The sequence below is a fragment of the Equus quagga genome, unplaced genomic scaffold, assembly GCF_021613505.1.
Source record: "Equus quagga isolate Etosha38 unplaced genomic scaffold, UCLA_HA_Equagga_1.0 146_RagTag, whole genome shotgun sequence".
Classification (NCBI taxonomy): Eukaryota; Metazoa; Chordata; class Mammalia; order Perissodactyla; family Equidae; genus Equus; species Equus quagga.
In genome coordinates this window covers 7,771,467-7,790,052 of record NW_025796728.1, presented here as the reverse complement: position 1 = coordinate 7,790,052, position 18,586 = coordinate 7,771,467, and the positions used below count along the sequence as shown (strand labels likewise).

At 35.7% G+C, this 18,586-nt stretch overlaps 1 protein-coding gene across 3 annotated transcripts in view; it reads right to left on the bottom strand.

Annotated features, from left to right (window-relative positions):
- Positions 1 to 18,586, bottom strand: part of LOC124232959 (phospholipid-transporting ATPase IA) — a 220,917-nt gene that overhangs the window by 142,810 nt on the left and 59,521 nt on the right. For 2 of the 3 annotated variants that reach the window (XM_046649924.1, XM_046649925.1), the window contains 5 exons: positions 14,220 to 14,289; positions 12,998 to 13,125; positions 9,028 to 9,139; positions 7,517 to 7,682; positions 6,125 to 6,252 (listed from right to left, as the gene is read on the bottom strand). In XM_046649924.1, coding sequence (XP_046505880.1) covers positions 6,125 to 6,252; positions 7,517 to 7,682; positions 9,028 to 9,139; positions 12,998 to 13,125; positions 14,220 to 14,289 — 604 coding nt within the window. Of the gene's footprint in view, positions 1 to 6,124; positions 6,253 to 7,516; positions 7,683 to 9,027; positions 9,140 to 12,997; positions 13,126 to 14,219; positions 14,290 to 16,851; positions 16,926 to 18,586 lie in introns of all 3 variants that reach the window. The other variant, XM_046649923.1, reaches the window with a different exon arrangement.

Below are 18,586 nucleotides of genomic sequence, written 5' to 3'. Positions count from 1 at the left end.
AGGCTTAGAGTGAAGGGATCAAGTACAATACTCCAAGCTAATGGTCAACAAAAGTAGGTGTTGTCATAATTTTATCAGATAAGGCAGACTTAAAGTTAAAAAAGACAATGAGAGACAAAGAGGGACACTATATAATGATAAAAGGGACATTCCACCAAGAGGACATAACACTTATTAATATATATGCACCTAACACAGGGGCACCAAAGTACATAAAGCAATTATTAACAGACCTAAAGGGAGAAATTAACAGGAAGACAATAATAGTAGGGGACCTCAATACCCCACTCACACCAATGGATAGATCATCCAGACAGACAGTCAATAGGGAAATAGTAGATTTAAATGAAACATTTGATCAGATGGACTTAATAGATATATATAGAACATTCCATCCGAAAACAGCAGAATATACATTCTTCTCAAGTGCACATGGATCATTCTCAAAGATAGACCATATGTTGAGTAACAAGGCAAGCCTCAATAAACTTAAGAAGATTGAAATCATCTCAACCATCTTTTCTGAGCACAATGCTATGAAGCTAGAAATCAACCACAAGAAAAAAACTTGGAAAGTCAGAAATACGTGGAGACTAAACAACATGCTATTGAACAACCATAGGATAATTGAAGAAATCAAAGGGGAAACTAAAAAATACCTGCAGACAAGTGAAAATGAAAATATAACATACCAATTCTTATGGGATACAGCAAAAGTGGTTATAGGAGGGAAATTCATAGCAATACAGGCTCACCTCAACAAGCAAGAAAAATCTCAAATAAGTAATCTTAAAATGCACCTACAGAGATAGAAAAAAGAACAAAGCCCAAAGTCAGCAGAAGGAGAGAAATAATAAAAATCAGAGCAGAAATAAATGAAATAGAGAAGTAAAAAACAGTAAAAAGGGTTAATGAAACTAAGAGCTGGTTCCTTGAAAAAATAAACAAAATTGACAATCCTTTAGGCAGACTCACCAAGAAAATAAGAGAGAAGGCTCAAATAAATAAAATTAGACAAAGAGGAGAAATTACAACAGATTCTGCAGAGATACAAAGGATTATAAGAGAATACTACCAAAAATTATATGCCCACAAATTTGATGACCTAGGAGAAATGGATGAATTCCTAGACTCATACAACCTCCCAAAACTGAGTCAAGAAGAAATAGAGATTCTGAACAGATCAATCACAAGTAGAGAGATAGAAACAGTCATCAGAAACCTCCCAAAAAACCAAACTCCAGGACCAGATGGCTTCTCTGGAGAATTCCACCAAACATTCAAAGCAGATTTAGTACTTACCCTTCTCAAACTATTCCAAAAAATTGAAGAAGATGGAATGCTTCCTAACACTTTCTTACTGTGATACCAAACCCAGACAAGGACATCACAAAGAAGGAAAACTACAGACCAATATCACTGATGAACTTAGATGTAAAAATCCTCAACAAAATACCGGCAAACCAAATACAGCAATACATTAAAAGGATTGCACACCATGATCAAGTGGGATTTATTTCAGGGACATAGGGATGGCTCAACATCTGCAAATCAATCAATGTGATACACTACATTAACAAATTGAGGAATAAGAATCACACGATCATCTCAATAGATGCAGAGAAAGCATGTGACAAGATCCAACAGCCATTTATGATGAGAACTCTCAATAAAATACATATAGAGGGAAAGTACCACAACATAATAAAGGCCATATAGGACAAACACTCAGCCAACACCATACTTAATGGTGAAAAACTGAAATCCATCCCCCTGAGAACAGGAATGAGACAAAGGTGCCCACTCTAACCACTCTCATTCAACATAGTACTGGAGGTGTTGGTCAGAGCAATTAGGCAAGAAAAAGAAACAAAAGGAATCCAATTTGGAAAGGAAGAAGTGAAACTTTTGCTATTTGCAGATGACATGATTGTACATACAGAAAACTCTAAAGAATCCACCAGAAAACTATTAGAAATAATCAACAACTACAGCAAAATTGCAGGGTACAAAATGAATTTTAAAAAATCAGCTGCATTCCTATATACTAACAATAAACTAGCAGAAAGAGAAATCAAGAATACAATCCCATTTACAATCACAACAAAAAGAATAAAATACCTAGGAATAAACTTAACCAAAGAGGTGAAAGACCTGTACACTGAAAACTATAAGACATTACTGAAAGAAATTGAAGAAGACATAGAGAAATGGAAAGATACTCCATGTTCATGGGTCAGAAGAACAAACATAGTTAAAATGTCCATAGTACTCAAAGCAATCTACAGATTCAATGCAATCCTAATCAGAATCCCAATGACATTCTTCACAGAAAAAGGACAAAGAATCCAAAAATTTATATGGAACAACAAAAGACCCCAAATAGCCAAGGCAGTCCTGAGGAAAAAGAACAAAGCTGGAAGCATCACAATCCCTGACTTCAAAACATACTACAAAGGTATAGTAATCAAAACAGCATGGTACTGGGACCAAAACAGACAAACCGATCAATGGAACAGAATTGAAAGCCCAGAAATAAAACCACACATCGATGGACAGTTAATCTTTGACAAAGGAGCCAAGAACATATAATGGAGAAAGGAAAGTCTCTTCAATAATAGGTGTTGGGAAAACTGGACAGCCACATGCAAAAGAAGTAAAGTAGACCATTATCTTGCACCATACACAAAAATTAACTCAAAATGGATTAAGGATTTTAATGTAAGACCTCAAACCACAAAACTCCTAGAAGAAAATATAGGCAGTACACTCCTACACTGGTCTTAGCAAAATCTTTTCGAATGCCATGTCTACTTGGGCAAGGGAAACAAAAGAAAAAGTTAACAAATGGGACCACATCAGACTAAAAGCTTCTGCAAAGCAAAGGTAACCATGAACAAAAACAGGAAGACAACCCACAACTAGGAGAAAATATTCACAAACCATTTATCAGACAAGGGCTTGATCTCCAAAATATATAAAGAACTCATAAAACTCAACAACAACAAAAATAAACAACCTGATCAAAAAATTGGCAAAGGAAATGAACATTTTTCCAAGGAAGATATACAGATGGCCAACAGACACATGAAATGATGCTCAGCATCACTAATTATTAGGGAAACACAAATCAAAACTACAATGAGATATCACCTTACACTAGTCAGTGTGGCTACAATTACCAAGACAAAAACCAACAAATGTTGGAGAGGATGTGGAAAAAAGGGAACCCTCATACACTGCTGGTGGGAATGCAAACTGGTGCAGCCACTATGGAGAACATTATGGAGATTTCTCAAAAAATTCAAAATAGAAATACCATATGATCCAGCTATCCCACTACTAGGCATTTATCCAAAGAACTTGAAATCAACAATCCAAGGAGACTTATGCACCCATACATCCATTGCAGCATAGTTCACAATAGCCAGGATATGGAAACAACCCAATGCACTTCTACAGATGAATGGATAAAGAAGATGTGATATATATATATATATATATATATATATATATATATACACAATGGAATACTAAGCCATAAAAAAAGACAAAAGGGTCCCATTTGCAACAACATGGATGGACCTGGAGGGTGTGATGTTAAGTGAAATAAGCCAGACAGAGAAAGACAAACATTGTCTAATTTCACTCATATGTGGAAGATAACAAGTACATGGATAAAGAGAACAGATTAGTAGTTACCAGAGGGGAAGCAGGCTGGGAGGTGGGCAAAGGGACAAAGGGGCACATATGTATGGTGATGGGTAAGAATTAGACTACTGTGGGTGGGCACGATGAAGTGTATTCAGAAATTGATAAACAATAATGTACAGCCAATATTACACAATGTTATAAACCATTATAATCCCAATAAAATTACTTAAAAAAAAAAAAGACATTACCAGGCACTTCACAGAAGAGGAAACACAAATGGCCAATAAACACAAGAAAAGAGGTTCAGTCTCATCAATAATCACCAAAATGCAAATTAAAATATTATAAGATATTTAAAAAAAAAGAATTTAAGACAGAAGCCCTGTTCCAGGAAGGCGTTATCATCACAGATAATTATAGTATAATATATACTAGGTGTGGCAGACAGTGAGGAACCTAGCAAGGCCTGTTTGATCAAAGTCCTCTCTGTGTCACACTGTCTCTAGATGGCCCAACAAACACTTGTTTCCCAAACATTAACTCTTTTCATCTTCTTGTAAATTGCTTCCTTTCCCTTTGAAGGCTCAGACCCCTTCCCCCTTCTCCTTAGTCCAGAACAACATACGTACCTCATTTTTGCCTGACTGTCTGGCATTTTTTCATGTGAATTCTCTGTGTGCATGTATTACTTTTGACTTCCTCCTGTTAAACTGCGTTATGTCATTTTAATTATTCGACCAGCCATAAGAACCAAAAAAGGAAGCAGGAGGGAATTTTCCCCTCCCCAACACAAGCCAGGGTTGACTGACTTTTCACATATCAGTGAAAAAGTCCAAATCTGGTCTCTCCCACATCTGTATTTCAGACTGATCATTCTCAGCTCTGGAATAGGCTGTTGACTTACCATGTTTTAAGAGGAACAGTAAACAATTGGGCAATGTTTAGAGAGGAGTGACTGGAATGCGGATTAAGTTTGGAATCATGTCAAATGAAGAACAGAATGAGATAGGGGACATTTAGTTAGGGGAGAAAGATATGATAGAAGAATACGCATGATAGCCAACTTCAAATATTTTGCAAGTCTATCATTCAGAAACAAGATTAGACATTTTCATAAAAGACATAAGAGATGTATATCGGACAGAACCAGAATCAAAGGGAGCCATTTACTAATCTCATTTCTACAAAAGGAAGAAGCTGCCTGGTAAGGGAAGATCAGTCAGGAATGTTGTAAACTCTCCCCGTATCAGAGAGGCTGTTGAAAAGCATGAGTCTGATGGGCTCATCCAACGCTAAAATTATACGATTATTTGAAGGAAATATTATTTTTGAAAATCCAAATAAAAAGTAATAAAGTCACGGACTAGTTATTTGATTTTCACAATGTTACCTTATTATTTCAATAAGTGGGAAACATTCAATAAGTTTTAATTGTACTTGTATAAATTTTATTATATAATTTTTCAGCAATATATCTCCTGCATGAAATAAGCTATGCCTGCAGCTCATTTTAGACTTCTAAATGACACGGCTCTTTTACCAATGAATTAAGAGATTGATGGTTGAAGTAGATCATTTACCATGGGAAGATAATGAGCAGCTGCAAAAGTAGCATGAGTTATATTTTTTAAAATCCTAATATTATTCATATTGAAAGACTTTTACATGATTTAAAAAGAAACATCAAAAGATAATATGAAAATTTATCAAAATAAAAGACAATTAAACTTTCTGGAAGATTAGGTCTAAAGACATTTAATTTACATAAATTCATTAATTTCAACTTTGGTAAAAATCAAATTGAGGCAGAGTAACATATTTTATTAAAAAAAATTTAGGAAACAGATGTCCAGTACATTTTTCCAAGATTTAAAAAAAAAATTAAGAAGAAAAATTCAAGCATGAATGAAATTGTTTACAGTGTGGAAAAACAGACTATATAGATGCATAAAATGTGATAGCCTGGTTGTTATAAGTAGTGAACACAGTACAATTTCTACAGTGCTCAACGGTTCATGAACCTGTCTATATCATGAGATTCCTTTGATCTATATGACCACTGTGAGGTGCAGGTAAAGCATGTTTTATCATTCCTATATAAGTGGCCAAGAAAATAAGTCTCAAAAAAGTCAAGTGGTTTAGCAAAGTTCACACAGCTAGTAAATTACAGCAGTAAAACTACAATCTAGATGTTTTAACTCCAAACCCCATGGATCTCCTTTTCCCCAAGATTACTATGTAACCCAAAAGAGGCTTCCTGACCTACAGGCCTATTTTTCCCAGGAGGTCTGTGTGACGTTAGATGAAACACTTTCTTATTAGGCTGAAGAATATTGTGAAATGTAATCTTGTAGTCAATAAAAATTAAGGTATAATTGAGATTTTTTTCTGAGAGATCAAAAGGCCCTATCAGGAAAAAAGACAAAAGCTATGTTTAGAGTGACGGAAAACAATAATAATACATATTTACCCAATTTATGAAGTATGCCTGAGTAAATTTCACCACTTCTAATGTAACCAACAAGCTGATAGGAATAAGATTGTTGAAAAGAATGATGAAGGTCAAGAAATTCAGTCCAAAATTATTAGCGCCACCATCTGTTGGGGGAGATGGGAAGAAAGTCATTTGCATATTTTATTTGCATTGATCAGAACTTAAGCATAATAAAAATTTTCCATATTATACAGCATATCTAGATAGTTTGGGAGGAACACTGGGCTGATAACATATCCTTATTCTCAAATACGTTCTTCAAGATGGGACAACATTTGTGTTCAACATGTTAATCCTACTGAGAACTGCGTAATGGTATGAAAGAGTGAAAGGGCTATTATGTATTTCAAATCCTGTTCCAAACAGGAAGTTTAGAGATATCAGGGATAGGACTGAGAGTTTATAAATGTAATATCTCAATTGGACAGAATCACTTTTATATAAATTCTTGAAAAGCGTTTCTAATTTAAAGCATGCCTTAAAAGCAAACAAAACAGCAGCAGCAAAACCAACTCAAATAGAAAAACAAGGGAGGGCTGGACTCCAGGTAAGTTCAGCCCTGGGTAAGTTATATTTTTCCTCTTCAATAATGAAAATAAGACAGCTATCTCAGATACACTGTAAAGCATATGAAGAAACAAACTGATGGTAGCCCTAACAGTTGTAATGTTGAAATGGCAAATCAATGACTGTAAGAAAAGCTGGAATAGCTGCAAAGCTAAATCAATATAATAAAAAAACTGAACAAATCAATTTTGCTATTAGACTTTACCAGAATTTGTTTTCATGCTTTGGGAAATTTAGTATTTACTGGTTAAGTACTCATCAAAAGGCAATGCAAACTTACTTCCGAGAAAAATTCAAGGGTGATACATTAATCTATCATCAGGAAAAGGATAAATGCTCCAAAAGAAAATTATTTAATAGTACTTTCCCTAAGACAGGATGGCCATTAACATAGAATTCATTGCATTTATGAATTCAAATGAAAACACATTCAATTTAAACATTTTTAAAGAACATAAACTACTTTTCAGTGCTTTAAATACACTCAATCTGCTTTCTTTACCAGATAGCTATCTAATTACCAGTGTTAAAACATTAAAAAAATAAATTAATAACATTAATAAAATAACATTTTATACTACTATGAAAGCCTCATTATATTTTTAAGGATTTTGAAATTTTAGAGATTCTAACATTTTACTTACTTTTACTGGAAATTGCATTGAAAACTAAAGATTAAATGCCCAGTTATCTTGGCAACAAGGTTTTCATTTTAGAAACAATAGGAAATTCCAAGATAAACTGTGAAACAAACACATGTTTTAATGAAAGAAAAAGGTCAATAAGCACTTCAATGCTTACAGTTCAGATTGAGATACCAGTCTTTTCCAGAATGCCTTCGATTCCAAATGGCTGAGCCCACAGAACAGATAAGAGACATGGCAATTAAGATACAAAACAAAATCAAAATTTGTACATTTGTAATCCGTTCCACATTTGAGAGTTTAAGTGGTGGACTCGTTGAATTCTGTAAAAAGAAATAAGATGAATAATAAAAGTGCGTACAAATGATTAAGTAATGAGTATCTAGTATTTTGATGAGGATGACAAAGTAAGTCACAACTCAAAATCTAGGCATGAGTAGACAAGATGAAAATTTTACTGAAAACAATCACAAATGTAATAACTGTCAAACATTAACCAAACATTAACTCGTTTTCTAAAGGCCACTATAGCACCCAATGCTTTTTTATAGGATGTAAAACCATAACAAGAAGAGAAGGAAATTTCTTTTTGTAGACACAGCTCTTGCACTGTGGCAGGTAGGATGAACAATGCATTACTTGACTACTTAAGCAAAGAGGGTAGGCTAGAAGCATCTATCATCTCAGCTAAGAGAGGCAGAGAAGGTGGCCTATGCACCCACAGCCAGAGACCTGGAAATTCCAAAGTATGAAGGCAACATTTAAAGGATCTCTGGTTTCCAGATTTCTGGTGGCATTTAGAAATTGTTTTACTGAACACAAAGGCAATCATAGTAGTCCTGGCTATAAAGAATAACAGGGGCAAGTTTCCTCAGCTGTATTTAATGACAAAAAATGATTATGCTAGATCAAGGCTTCCACAGGACAGAAAATTAAATCCGTCATAATCAACATAAAATGTTGACTTATAGAATTTATAGAATGGTTAGGGGGTAGAATCATTAATAGAAGTCCTGTTTGCCTGCTGACAACATCTTCCTGCCTTTACAATGTACCAAGTTACCAGCCCTTAAAGCAGATCTTCATTTAATATCTTAAAATTGAGTTTCCCACACCCATCTAATCACTGAACACTGAGGATATTACAATGTAGAGAAGGAGCATCCATAGGCATGTGTAAACATTACAAGTGCTAGGGTTAAACTTGATTAAAAATTGTCAAACATAAAAATACTATGAAAAAATGGTCAACATTTGATTCAAGCTTTTCTTTTAATTTTATGCAAAAATGAAAATAAGTTCTAAAATTCAATCATTGTCTTAAAATTATAAGACAAATGCTTTAATGCAGGGCACTCATTGTTACACAGACAACTTGTATCAATCACTGTAATAGTCAGTATACTAACGCTGCCAAAGGACCAACACACAAAATCATTAAGAGTTCATGTACTGGGTGGCCTCTTGTGAAAGCTTCCAGGGTTCTTGCGTGCCATGAGCCATTTCACAGTCCCACTCACTGAAGAACAAGATTCTGGATGTACAGAATGGGGCTCAGGAATCTGTGACAGATGGTCTGCTATGTTTGGGACTACTGCACCAAGAGCTACAAATAGCACATTTTCAAAAGACTTTGGTCCAAAAGGTTTTCATAGATAAAAATCCCACCTGCATCAGCTTGGTGTCATGTCCAGTGTAGACAACTATTCCATGAACCCACTGTGTATTTCTCAACTGAGCGCCTCGAAGAAGAATCTGATCTGCTCCCAGGGGAACAGTGCTATGACAGATTATGTTGACATTAGAAACAACATTTTCTAAAATGTTTAAGAATTCTACAGCCACTATATAGTTCCAAAAAAGGTTCTGTTATTAAAACAACCCTTCTTACATTTATGTTTAGCAAAGAAGTAATTTTCTTACCAATAAGAATAATTTCCTTACACAAGGACAGCTGGAGGGAAGCGTTTCAATTGCTTCTCCTTAACACCGAACCTGACATTTCCTACAACTTCACCGTCCAAAATAGTAGGCAATGTTTTGAAATTCAGAAGCTATTTCTCAAACCTATTTAAAACATTTCCTGATTTAGTAAGTCCATTTGGGTTTCTGAGATGTTTGGAAGTAGTGAGGTTAGGGGATCTGATACCCTTCTCCCACCTTCCTTTAAATTAAAAATGGCTTTGTGCATAATAAAGGTTCAAAAACATACACAAGGTGAGATAAATACACAGATCTCATCATACACTTGCATTGCCATCCCTACCCTCCAGAGCAGTCCTGTATCTAAAATCTCTAGGACTTTCATTTGATTGTATTTGAAGATCAGTTCTCCAAGAACTGTGAACAAATTTCCAATAAATGGTAAGCATCTAGAAGTCTTAACACTCCTTCGAAATGACAGCAAATTGAGAGTATCCATTTCATATAGCTGAAACCACATTTTTCATGAATGGGTTTAGGTTGTTGGTTGACACAAGCTTACACAGAGATATCAGAGGGGTACAAGCTATCACAGATATAGTGGGATTCTCAGTGGAAATTTACTACACAAAATACAATGGCTCAAGGATTTCTATCACCATGTCTTCATTTTAATAAGAAAAAAAGCAAAAAAGAAAAATACATTCAAAAACACTTCCAGGAAAAGAAGGAAACAATTTCCTCCAAGAAAATCTTGTGGGGAACACAGAACTTCTTTGTCAGCGGAGGCAGAGAGACACTGAAGCTTTCATTCCTGGTGGGCTTCTACGGTTGAGTAGGCTTCTAAGGCGAGTAACAGCTTGGGCCTTGGACCTTCTTTCAGGAACTGCACAAATATCACTGGCCAGGTGAAAATCAATCCAGATGGGGGGTTAATAACAGCACCTCAAGTCTTCCATTTAAATGGCTAAATCTTTAGGAAACAGTGTATTCTCATTTAGAAAAGAACACACAGCAACTATAACTTATTCTTTATGCACAACAGCATGTCTTTTGGGATCCATCTGGATGGGAACCTCTCCTGTGTATGTCTCAAGATTTGGAGTACACTTCAGAGTTGAGAGCGGGCCTCAGGCAGGTTTCCAAGAGGTTCTTGGGAAGTTGCTGGACTATGCTCTGGGGCACATCTGTGCCAACTCTTCCTTATGTATCCAATGGGGTATAACATAGCAACTGTCACCTCAGCATTTGTGGTGTGGATTGATTAGAATTTGGTACAAACTCTTCAAAAGCAAAAAATAACCATTTTCAATCATAAGGACTCAACAAGAGTCAGTTGTTACTAGTTTTCATGAGAGTTGAAATTTCAAAGCTTCTGGCATTAGACAATCCCTCATCCTAAAAGGAATCAAAGCACACTGATTCCAACAAAGGGGCTCCAAGAGTTCTGGATAATCATTGTAAAAGTCAAATGAGCTGCAAATATGAAGGTATCGAAAATCTGTCTCCATTTTTCATATAAATTAAAGCGTAATATATAAATTCTATCTGTACCCTAAATTTTGGCACCATCATACAAAATTTCTCCTTCACTGCATAAAGTTGCTTGGCATTGATTTGATGGGGAATTGATAAGAAATGGAAACCGGCTAGTTAGGAATGTCAGACTGCAGAAACATTACTTGTATAAATGGCCAAATCTATCATTAGTCTATAACCATATGTTCATGGAAAGATCACTCTGTACAAATTTTATAATAATATATAATTACTTCAAAAATTACAGGAAAGTTTTTGATGGATCTGAATGAGGATGACAGTTCAGGGTATACTTCAAATGTCCTTTAGAATGCAAAACTGTAATAGTGCAACTACAAAATAATGAAAGCACTGATAATCTCTCAGGCTGGTGGGTTGAATGAGTGCATTTAGCTGCATTTAGTTGGCCACTACCAATGCAAAATAGAGGAGGCAGGGAAATAAGGAAGGGGAGAACCAGAGGAAAGAGAAGGGAGGCAGGAAACAACCCGACCTTTACTGCCAGGTTCTGCCCCATTTCCCTTTCTCCCCTTTGCAATTAAACTCCTTGACAAAGTTGTCTATATTTGCTATTTTCAACTTCTTCTGTTATCTCAAACTCATTTTCCTTAGGCTCCATCTTTTCTAACAGAGTCAAGGATAACCACGTGCTAAATCCACCTGTTAATTCTCAGCGTCACTGCACTTGAACATCAGCAACATCTGATCCACTTTGGTCACTCCCTCTGCCTTCGTACCATTTCTTCACTCTCTCTTGGTTTCTATCCTACCAACTTGATCTCGGTCTCTTTTGCTGATCCCTTCTCTTTTTCCAACTTAACGCTGGAGAGTCTTAGGATAGTCCTTGGGGCTCTTCACCTTTCTATCTATACCCTTTCACCCTCGGTGATTTCTTCCAGTTCCATGGCTTTAAATATCTATACGAACTACTCGCAAATTTATCTCATGAACCTGGACCTCTAGCCCACACTCCATGTTTATATATTTAACTGCCCCCTTGGCATCTCTGTTTGGACACCATAAATTTACTAAGTTCAAAACTGAACTGCTGACATTCCTCCTCAAAACCCTCCAACGGTTCCCTATTTCATTCGGAATAGCAGCCTTACAATGGCCTGCAAAGCCTTGCATGGTCTCTCAGCCCTTCTATTACTCCCTTCTTTGCTCACTCCACTCCAGCCACACTGACCTCCCTGACATTCCATCATTACTCCAGGCACTTTCCCACTCTAAGATGATGTAAAGATATAACTAATAATTTGCATTGACTATTCCTTCTGTCTGGAATCCTCTCCCTCCAGATATTCAAATGGCTAACTTCCTCACCTCCTACTCACCTGTGCTCGAATGTGACCTTCTCCATGAAGCTTACTGCAACCGCCCTAACTGAAAGTGATTCCCTCCCAAGGATTCCCAATCTCCCTTACCCTGGGCAATGTTTTCCAAAGCATTTATCACTTTCTTACATAGTATAGAATTTTATTTTTCATTTTATTGTTTGTCTGTTTGCCCTTCTTTTACTCTAAGAAAGTAAGCTCACAAGGGCAGGCATATTTATCTGCTTTGTTCACTGTTGTCTCCTTAATATCTGTAACTGACCTAGCTGCTATGTGCTTAATAAGTGCTGGGTGAATGGCAGGAAATAGGAGAGGAGGGGAAGGGAAAAAGGCAGGAAGCAGGTAACAGCAAAAGATGACTATAGATGATAACATGGCCTAGAAAAGAGCATATGCAGTTACAAAGAGAAGACAAGAAATTATCCAGTACAATGAGCCCTTTGGGTGCAGTGCCTGAACTCTCTGAGGCATCTAAAGATCCCAAGAAAGGTCCCAGGCCACAGAGACTGGACAGTTAAGCCCGTAACATAAGTATCCTGGACAAAGAATAAGTCACCAAACAACAAGTCAGAAGCCTGGCATATCCCTGAAAACATCCAACTGTCAGGTTGGCAGGAACCCTCCTGAAACCTTGTGCTATACGGTGTGTACAGGGTTAAGAGCTAGCATTTTCACAAAAGGACTCTGGGTGGAAGTAATACAGAAATGCTCAAGAAAAAGGTTTTGAGTGATCATACTTAGAGCACAAGAAAATAATATGTACCCAGGCTTGGCAGACACTCAGCAATACACTGTGACACAGTGGACTCTGGGTTTTTATGAAGACCGATTTTACATACCCGTGTCCATCAAGTCTTATGTTCCCAACAAAATCGTAGAGATGTCTGTTTGGACTTTCACACTCGATTCTGCCAGAAATTCTCATCAAACTGTCAATGTCTTTTATATCTGATGTTGCTGGTAAGCCCTGTTTGGAAAGTTTTAAATACGCAAAGAAGGTATTAATTAAGTTGTGTGTAGGGGGGAGAGGGAAATTTGAATTCATCCAGGCCTGCAGATCTAAGGGATCCCACTATTCTGTAGGCAATTCTCTTCCCTTATACAATGCTCTCTTTCTCAAATCATAATTAAGGACACCTTCTTCTACACTTGAACACAGGTTTTCAGCACAAGGATAGGGCAGCTTTCATGAAACTTCTAAAATATATTAAAGAGACTATAAACCAGTCTGCAAAGATATTTGAAATAAGTCCTCAAAGAACTGTTCGCTTCCAAAAATAAAATAAATATTTAGTATTATACGGTCTGTCGAATCTCAAACGGGGAAGGTGAAATGAATAGAATCTATGTCCAAAGACAGTAGTTATGTTTCTGCTCTTTTAGCTCACTTAGAAGGGAAACTCCAAAATAGTTCCTCCCTCTGGCCAACCAGAACTGGCTCGAAGGGAAGAGTCCCCGCTTTCTGCAGCACCCTGAGTTCAGGTGCTGTGATGACCTTCCTTCCACCACATCCCCGCCTTCCCACATGCCACTTTCACCATCCGCCTAGAACCCAAGAGAACACATTTTTAAAAGTCCCCTTTAAAACTTCCAAAATAAAAACCTTACAGTTGCTTTCTGTTACGGATGGTACGAGAAGTAAATACAGAAATCTAAACTATCCCCTGAGATTAGTGAGACTTTTAGAACAGTAATGCAAACTAGGTCTTTTCAATATGGCAAAGTCAAATAATTTGGGCCAGGTGAATAGGGAAAATAAATATGCTAACACGTTTCAAAATACATAGAACTACTATTATCATCATCAGAGGGTTGGCTATTACACAAAATTTTAAAAATACTACAAAACTATTTGGACTGCATTTAATTAGGCAAGTAGATCTGAGTCTTCCATAATATTTAACAATACCAGGTGATAAAACCTCTTAATAGTAGCTCAGTGAGAAAAGACTTGCAATTGGACAGAAATGCTTCAACTCAAGACAATAACACTAACAAATAAAGTTCTTAATTCCATGCAATAAAACACCAATAATTATACAGACTTGCATTAGATCTTACCTGTCTAATTTTCAGGTTTGTTTCACCATCTAAGTTGGATGTTTCAATGTAGCACACAGCCTGGGGCTCACTGTTGTTTAAAATTGAAAAGCACAAAGATTTAGCGAGGGAAGAAAAGTATAATAATAACTTACTTAAATGCTCAGACTCTCTGAAGCCTTTCGTTCTAAACAAAGCTTTAATCATCTAGTTTCTGGATGATTTTCATTCTAACAGCAAGATGCTGTGAGGCAGAACCATGCATAACAACTCATGGATCAGCTTTTCAGCCAGAAGGACCCAGAAGCAATTTCCTGACAACAATCAGTACTGATCGTCAAGATAATGTAAATGATTAGATTTGTCACATTATATTTAAATTGTTCATCCATATAGACACAACACAGACTGTAACTGAAATGTGAACCAATTTTGTGTCCAAATTTATCTTTAGCTCAAATTATCAAGTGAGATTTCATGCTCATGCCCACATGTAAGTTGGTTAAGGAAAGTGGTTGATTAGAAAATTCCAGCTTGCTGCTTCTACAAACTTGCATTTACCACCCTTTTAGAAAAGATGAATAGGATCGCATGAACTATAATATTTAAATTTTAAGGCTACTTTAAAAAACTGTATGAACAGATTTTACAGTGAAAGGAGATGTACACTTTTCTCTCCCTACTTTTTCTGCTCCTGTTCTCCTATTTCTTAAAGTTGCTCCAGAGATTCTTGTGGCAGTAAAAGTTAAAACTAAAATGAGCCAACTTGGCCATATTGCTCCCTGACCTGAACGCAGAGGATCCACTGCATGGGCCCCCACCAGACAGCCCTAGTAAAGTCTAGTGTGCAGTGGCTGGCGTAAGGGGCCCATGTTCTCCAGTTTTATCACAGGCACCACACTCGGGGCCGTCTTACATGCTGCCCCTTCACACTCCAACTTTACTTGCCCAGCAGTGGCAGACACGTGAGCTTGCAGCCCAACTGTACAATGTGATCCTCAACTATAAGGAAAAACATTTTGAAATTAAATCAATCCTATTAGCACTTGGTTATCTAATAAGCCTAATTAACAGCATGTAAGTAACTACGAAAGTAATCTCTGATAAGCATGTGTACTCAAAGTTAGAAAGAAAGAAATTTCTATGGCACAAACACCTGGAATTTTATAATCAACTTCCAACTTCTATGTGTGTAAAACAGACTATTCCAAGTTTCAGAAATGGGCATGTAGCTTAGTTTTGTGACCTGAAGATTTGTGAAAATTACTGAAACACATGATCAATAATCAAATATTTTACAGATTCATTTTAAAGTAACTTTGCAAGTTCTCCACTTTACTTTATGGACTTTTTTCCCCCCAATAAGGGCTGAAACTTTTTCCCAACTGGAGAAGTTTTCAATATTTATATTTTCACTCTATTAATTATTCAAAGTTTTATTTTTTATTACTGTCACAATAATAATTTGCTTCTGGCAACTGCTCCCAATTGGAATTTACTTATATATACATTTGAAATATCGATGGTTTATGAAATTATAAAACATATCTTCTGATAATATAGAAGCATGATGACAAACAAATGCTAAACGAACTATGTTGGTCCATCTTTCGGCAGTAAAATGCATTAAAATTTTACAGGTAAGTATATCCAAGGCCATTCTCATATTAAAATGAGAATAACCTTCTAATTCTATTTCCATCTTTTTTTTTCATAAAGCAACATTTTTAGGACTTTAAATGGCTAGGAAGTTAGAAAGTTAAGTGGCTGACTTCTATTTGAAGTGGGCATATACAATATACATCCAAATTCAGCACATTCTTAATCCCTTAAGACAGCTGTTACTGAAGCAGTTCTGAACAGTGCTATGAAAAGGCAGCAAGAAGTCTCAGAAATCATGCTGGATTAATAAATATTTCAGCAAATTAGGATGACATCCAAAACACAAACTACAGTCAGAGAGGCAAAGCAGGTTTTTTGATTAGTAAGTGGAAAAATGAAACAAGATGCATATCACAATACAGACACTAGTAGACAGCTGAAACTTATCACAGTAACGTGCACTTTGTCACTAGTTACAAGTGGGATAAGCACTGATCCCAAAGCATGCGGTAGAAAATGTACAACATCCAGCTTTGTGCAGGGGGTCCTCTGTAAACCCTATACAAGCCCAAATTAAAGTCATAATTGCTGAAGGGATTCTATAGTACAGAAAATTTTGAATATAAGAATAAGACAAAAGTTTAAAATCTTAAAAATTTCTCAATAATTTTTTTTCATGTAAAGCTTAACATTGTTCAAAACAATGTCGTGGAGAGGTGATAAATCAAGCCTTAGTATTCAGGCATGTTGTTAAATATGTACATTAATGATGCATAGGAAATTAAAATCTACCTTTACTGGCATGCCTCATGGACTCCTATTGATAACAATAGGAGCTGAATCTTTTCACTTGAGGGATGAATGTCATCCAACATTGTATTCATAAAAGGCCTTTAAAACATCTGTGAAATGTCCATCACCAAGAGATGAAAAAAAGTTTTGTGTTTTAAAGGAAGAGACACAGAACTCAACCAGCGTTGGGTGCAAACTGTTCTCTGGTGTAGGGTGAGGATCCACATACACACATCCTGTACGACTCAGTGGCTCTAACCTTGAGGACAGGCTGATGAGATCTGCTGGGAGATGTTCCCCATTGGTCACTTTCACTATTTCCCCTACTGCCACCTACAGGTCCCAGTTTAAAATAATTAAAACGGAAAAAAAATGAATAACAGAGAAAAAAACAAACAAATGGACAAAAGAGACAGAAAGTCTGAAATTATTATAGAAAATAATACATGTTAATAAAAATGTCTAATGTCAATTTTTTCAAAACTTATTTGATCAGGTCTAAAGGTACAAGAAAACCTAAATATTTGAGGATTACTTATTTAAGCCCAATCTTCAATTTTTAATGCAAAAGCTTAATTTTTAAAAGTTTACTCAGAAGCATATCATATCAAATTAATAAAAACATTTTTATATAGAAATCTACTTTATCTTATAGATTTTCCTTTTTCCAGTTCCTGACTCTTAAGCCATCTATTGTATGTCTTTTCCTACCCAAGAAGAAAAGAAATAACCGTGGAAATCACTTTTTAGGCTTTTGAGAAAAAAGTATACTATACTATTTCTCCCCCTTACACACATCCTAAAAAGATTACGTTATTAAACATTTTCTGATTTCAAACTGTTTTCAAAGTTAACTGTATAATGTCTTATTAATTTTAATGCAAAGCTGCAAAGACATGGATCTTAGGAAGCTGGAAGGCGTAACTGCAGCCTTTTGAGTTATTTAATAATTAATGTTAAGTCTATGTAATGCATTGTTTTGGGAGGGTAGGCCTTTGAATCGAGGATTAAATTTTCAGGGAGGGCATGAAATAGACACACCAAGAACCTGTTTTGACTTGATTTAATAACATGAGTTATTTTACTCTATACTTTCCAAACCCATATATAGGTTAAAACTGCAGTTTCTTTAGTTCAAAAAGAAAATCAATGAGACACAGTAACTTTCAACTAGGTTTATGCTTTAATTTAGAATTGCCTCAAAGAAGATGCACTATTAGTAATTAATAATTGAAAAATATATGGAAATTAAAATATTATAAGCTGTTGTTTATGCTTACTACTAAATGGTGCTCACCTGCAGGTGAAAATCACCATGTCCTTATTTTGATAGTAGACAGTGTGGTATAATGAACATATTAGATTAGGAGTTAAGTACTCCAACCTCAAGCTAGTTATCAGCTAAAGTGAAATAGCTAAAAACAGGACAAAGTCAAAATTCTTCTTTCTGTTAAATGATGACAAAAACTTCTACGTACTTCTTAGGGCTAATGTACATTCAAAAGAGACAAGTAAATCAAAAACCTTTTGAGAAAAAACCAAAACAACTGAAAGGTAGTATTTTGCTACTTGGATAGAAATATCTGACAGTGAAAGCTTTATACTTTGAATCCTACTAAATAACAAAAACAGTGAATCAGATAATCCTTGTAAAAATAATAATCTTTAGAGGATGTTAATCACCATGGATGCCATATTAAGATAGAGAAACTATTCTGATCTACCAATATTGGTAGCCACCAGTGAATGTTTTTAATGCTGAGATAATAAATCCTGTAAAATTCTCTGAAGTTTAAGAAATACAAGCATAGAGCTTACTGGGAGTTTCTGGGATTGGATAGAGGAGATGAAAAATATTTTGAAAACTTTCAACTTAGAATTAAGTATAAAGTCAGGGCAGTATAGTCAATTATATTCATCTTTTTGAGTATACAAAAAACATTGTAATTAATGCTTCAGCATATATAGTGCTCTCTATAAGTTACATCTCTATT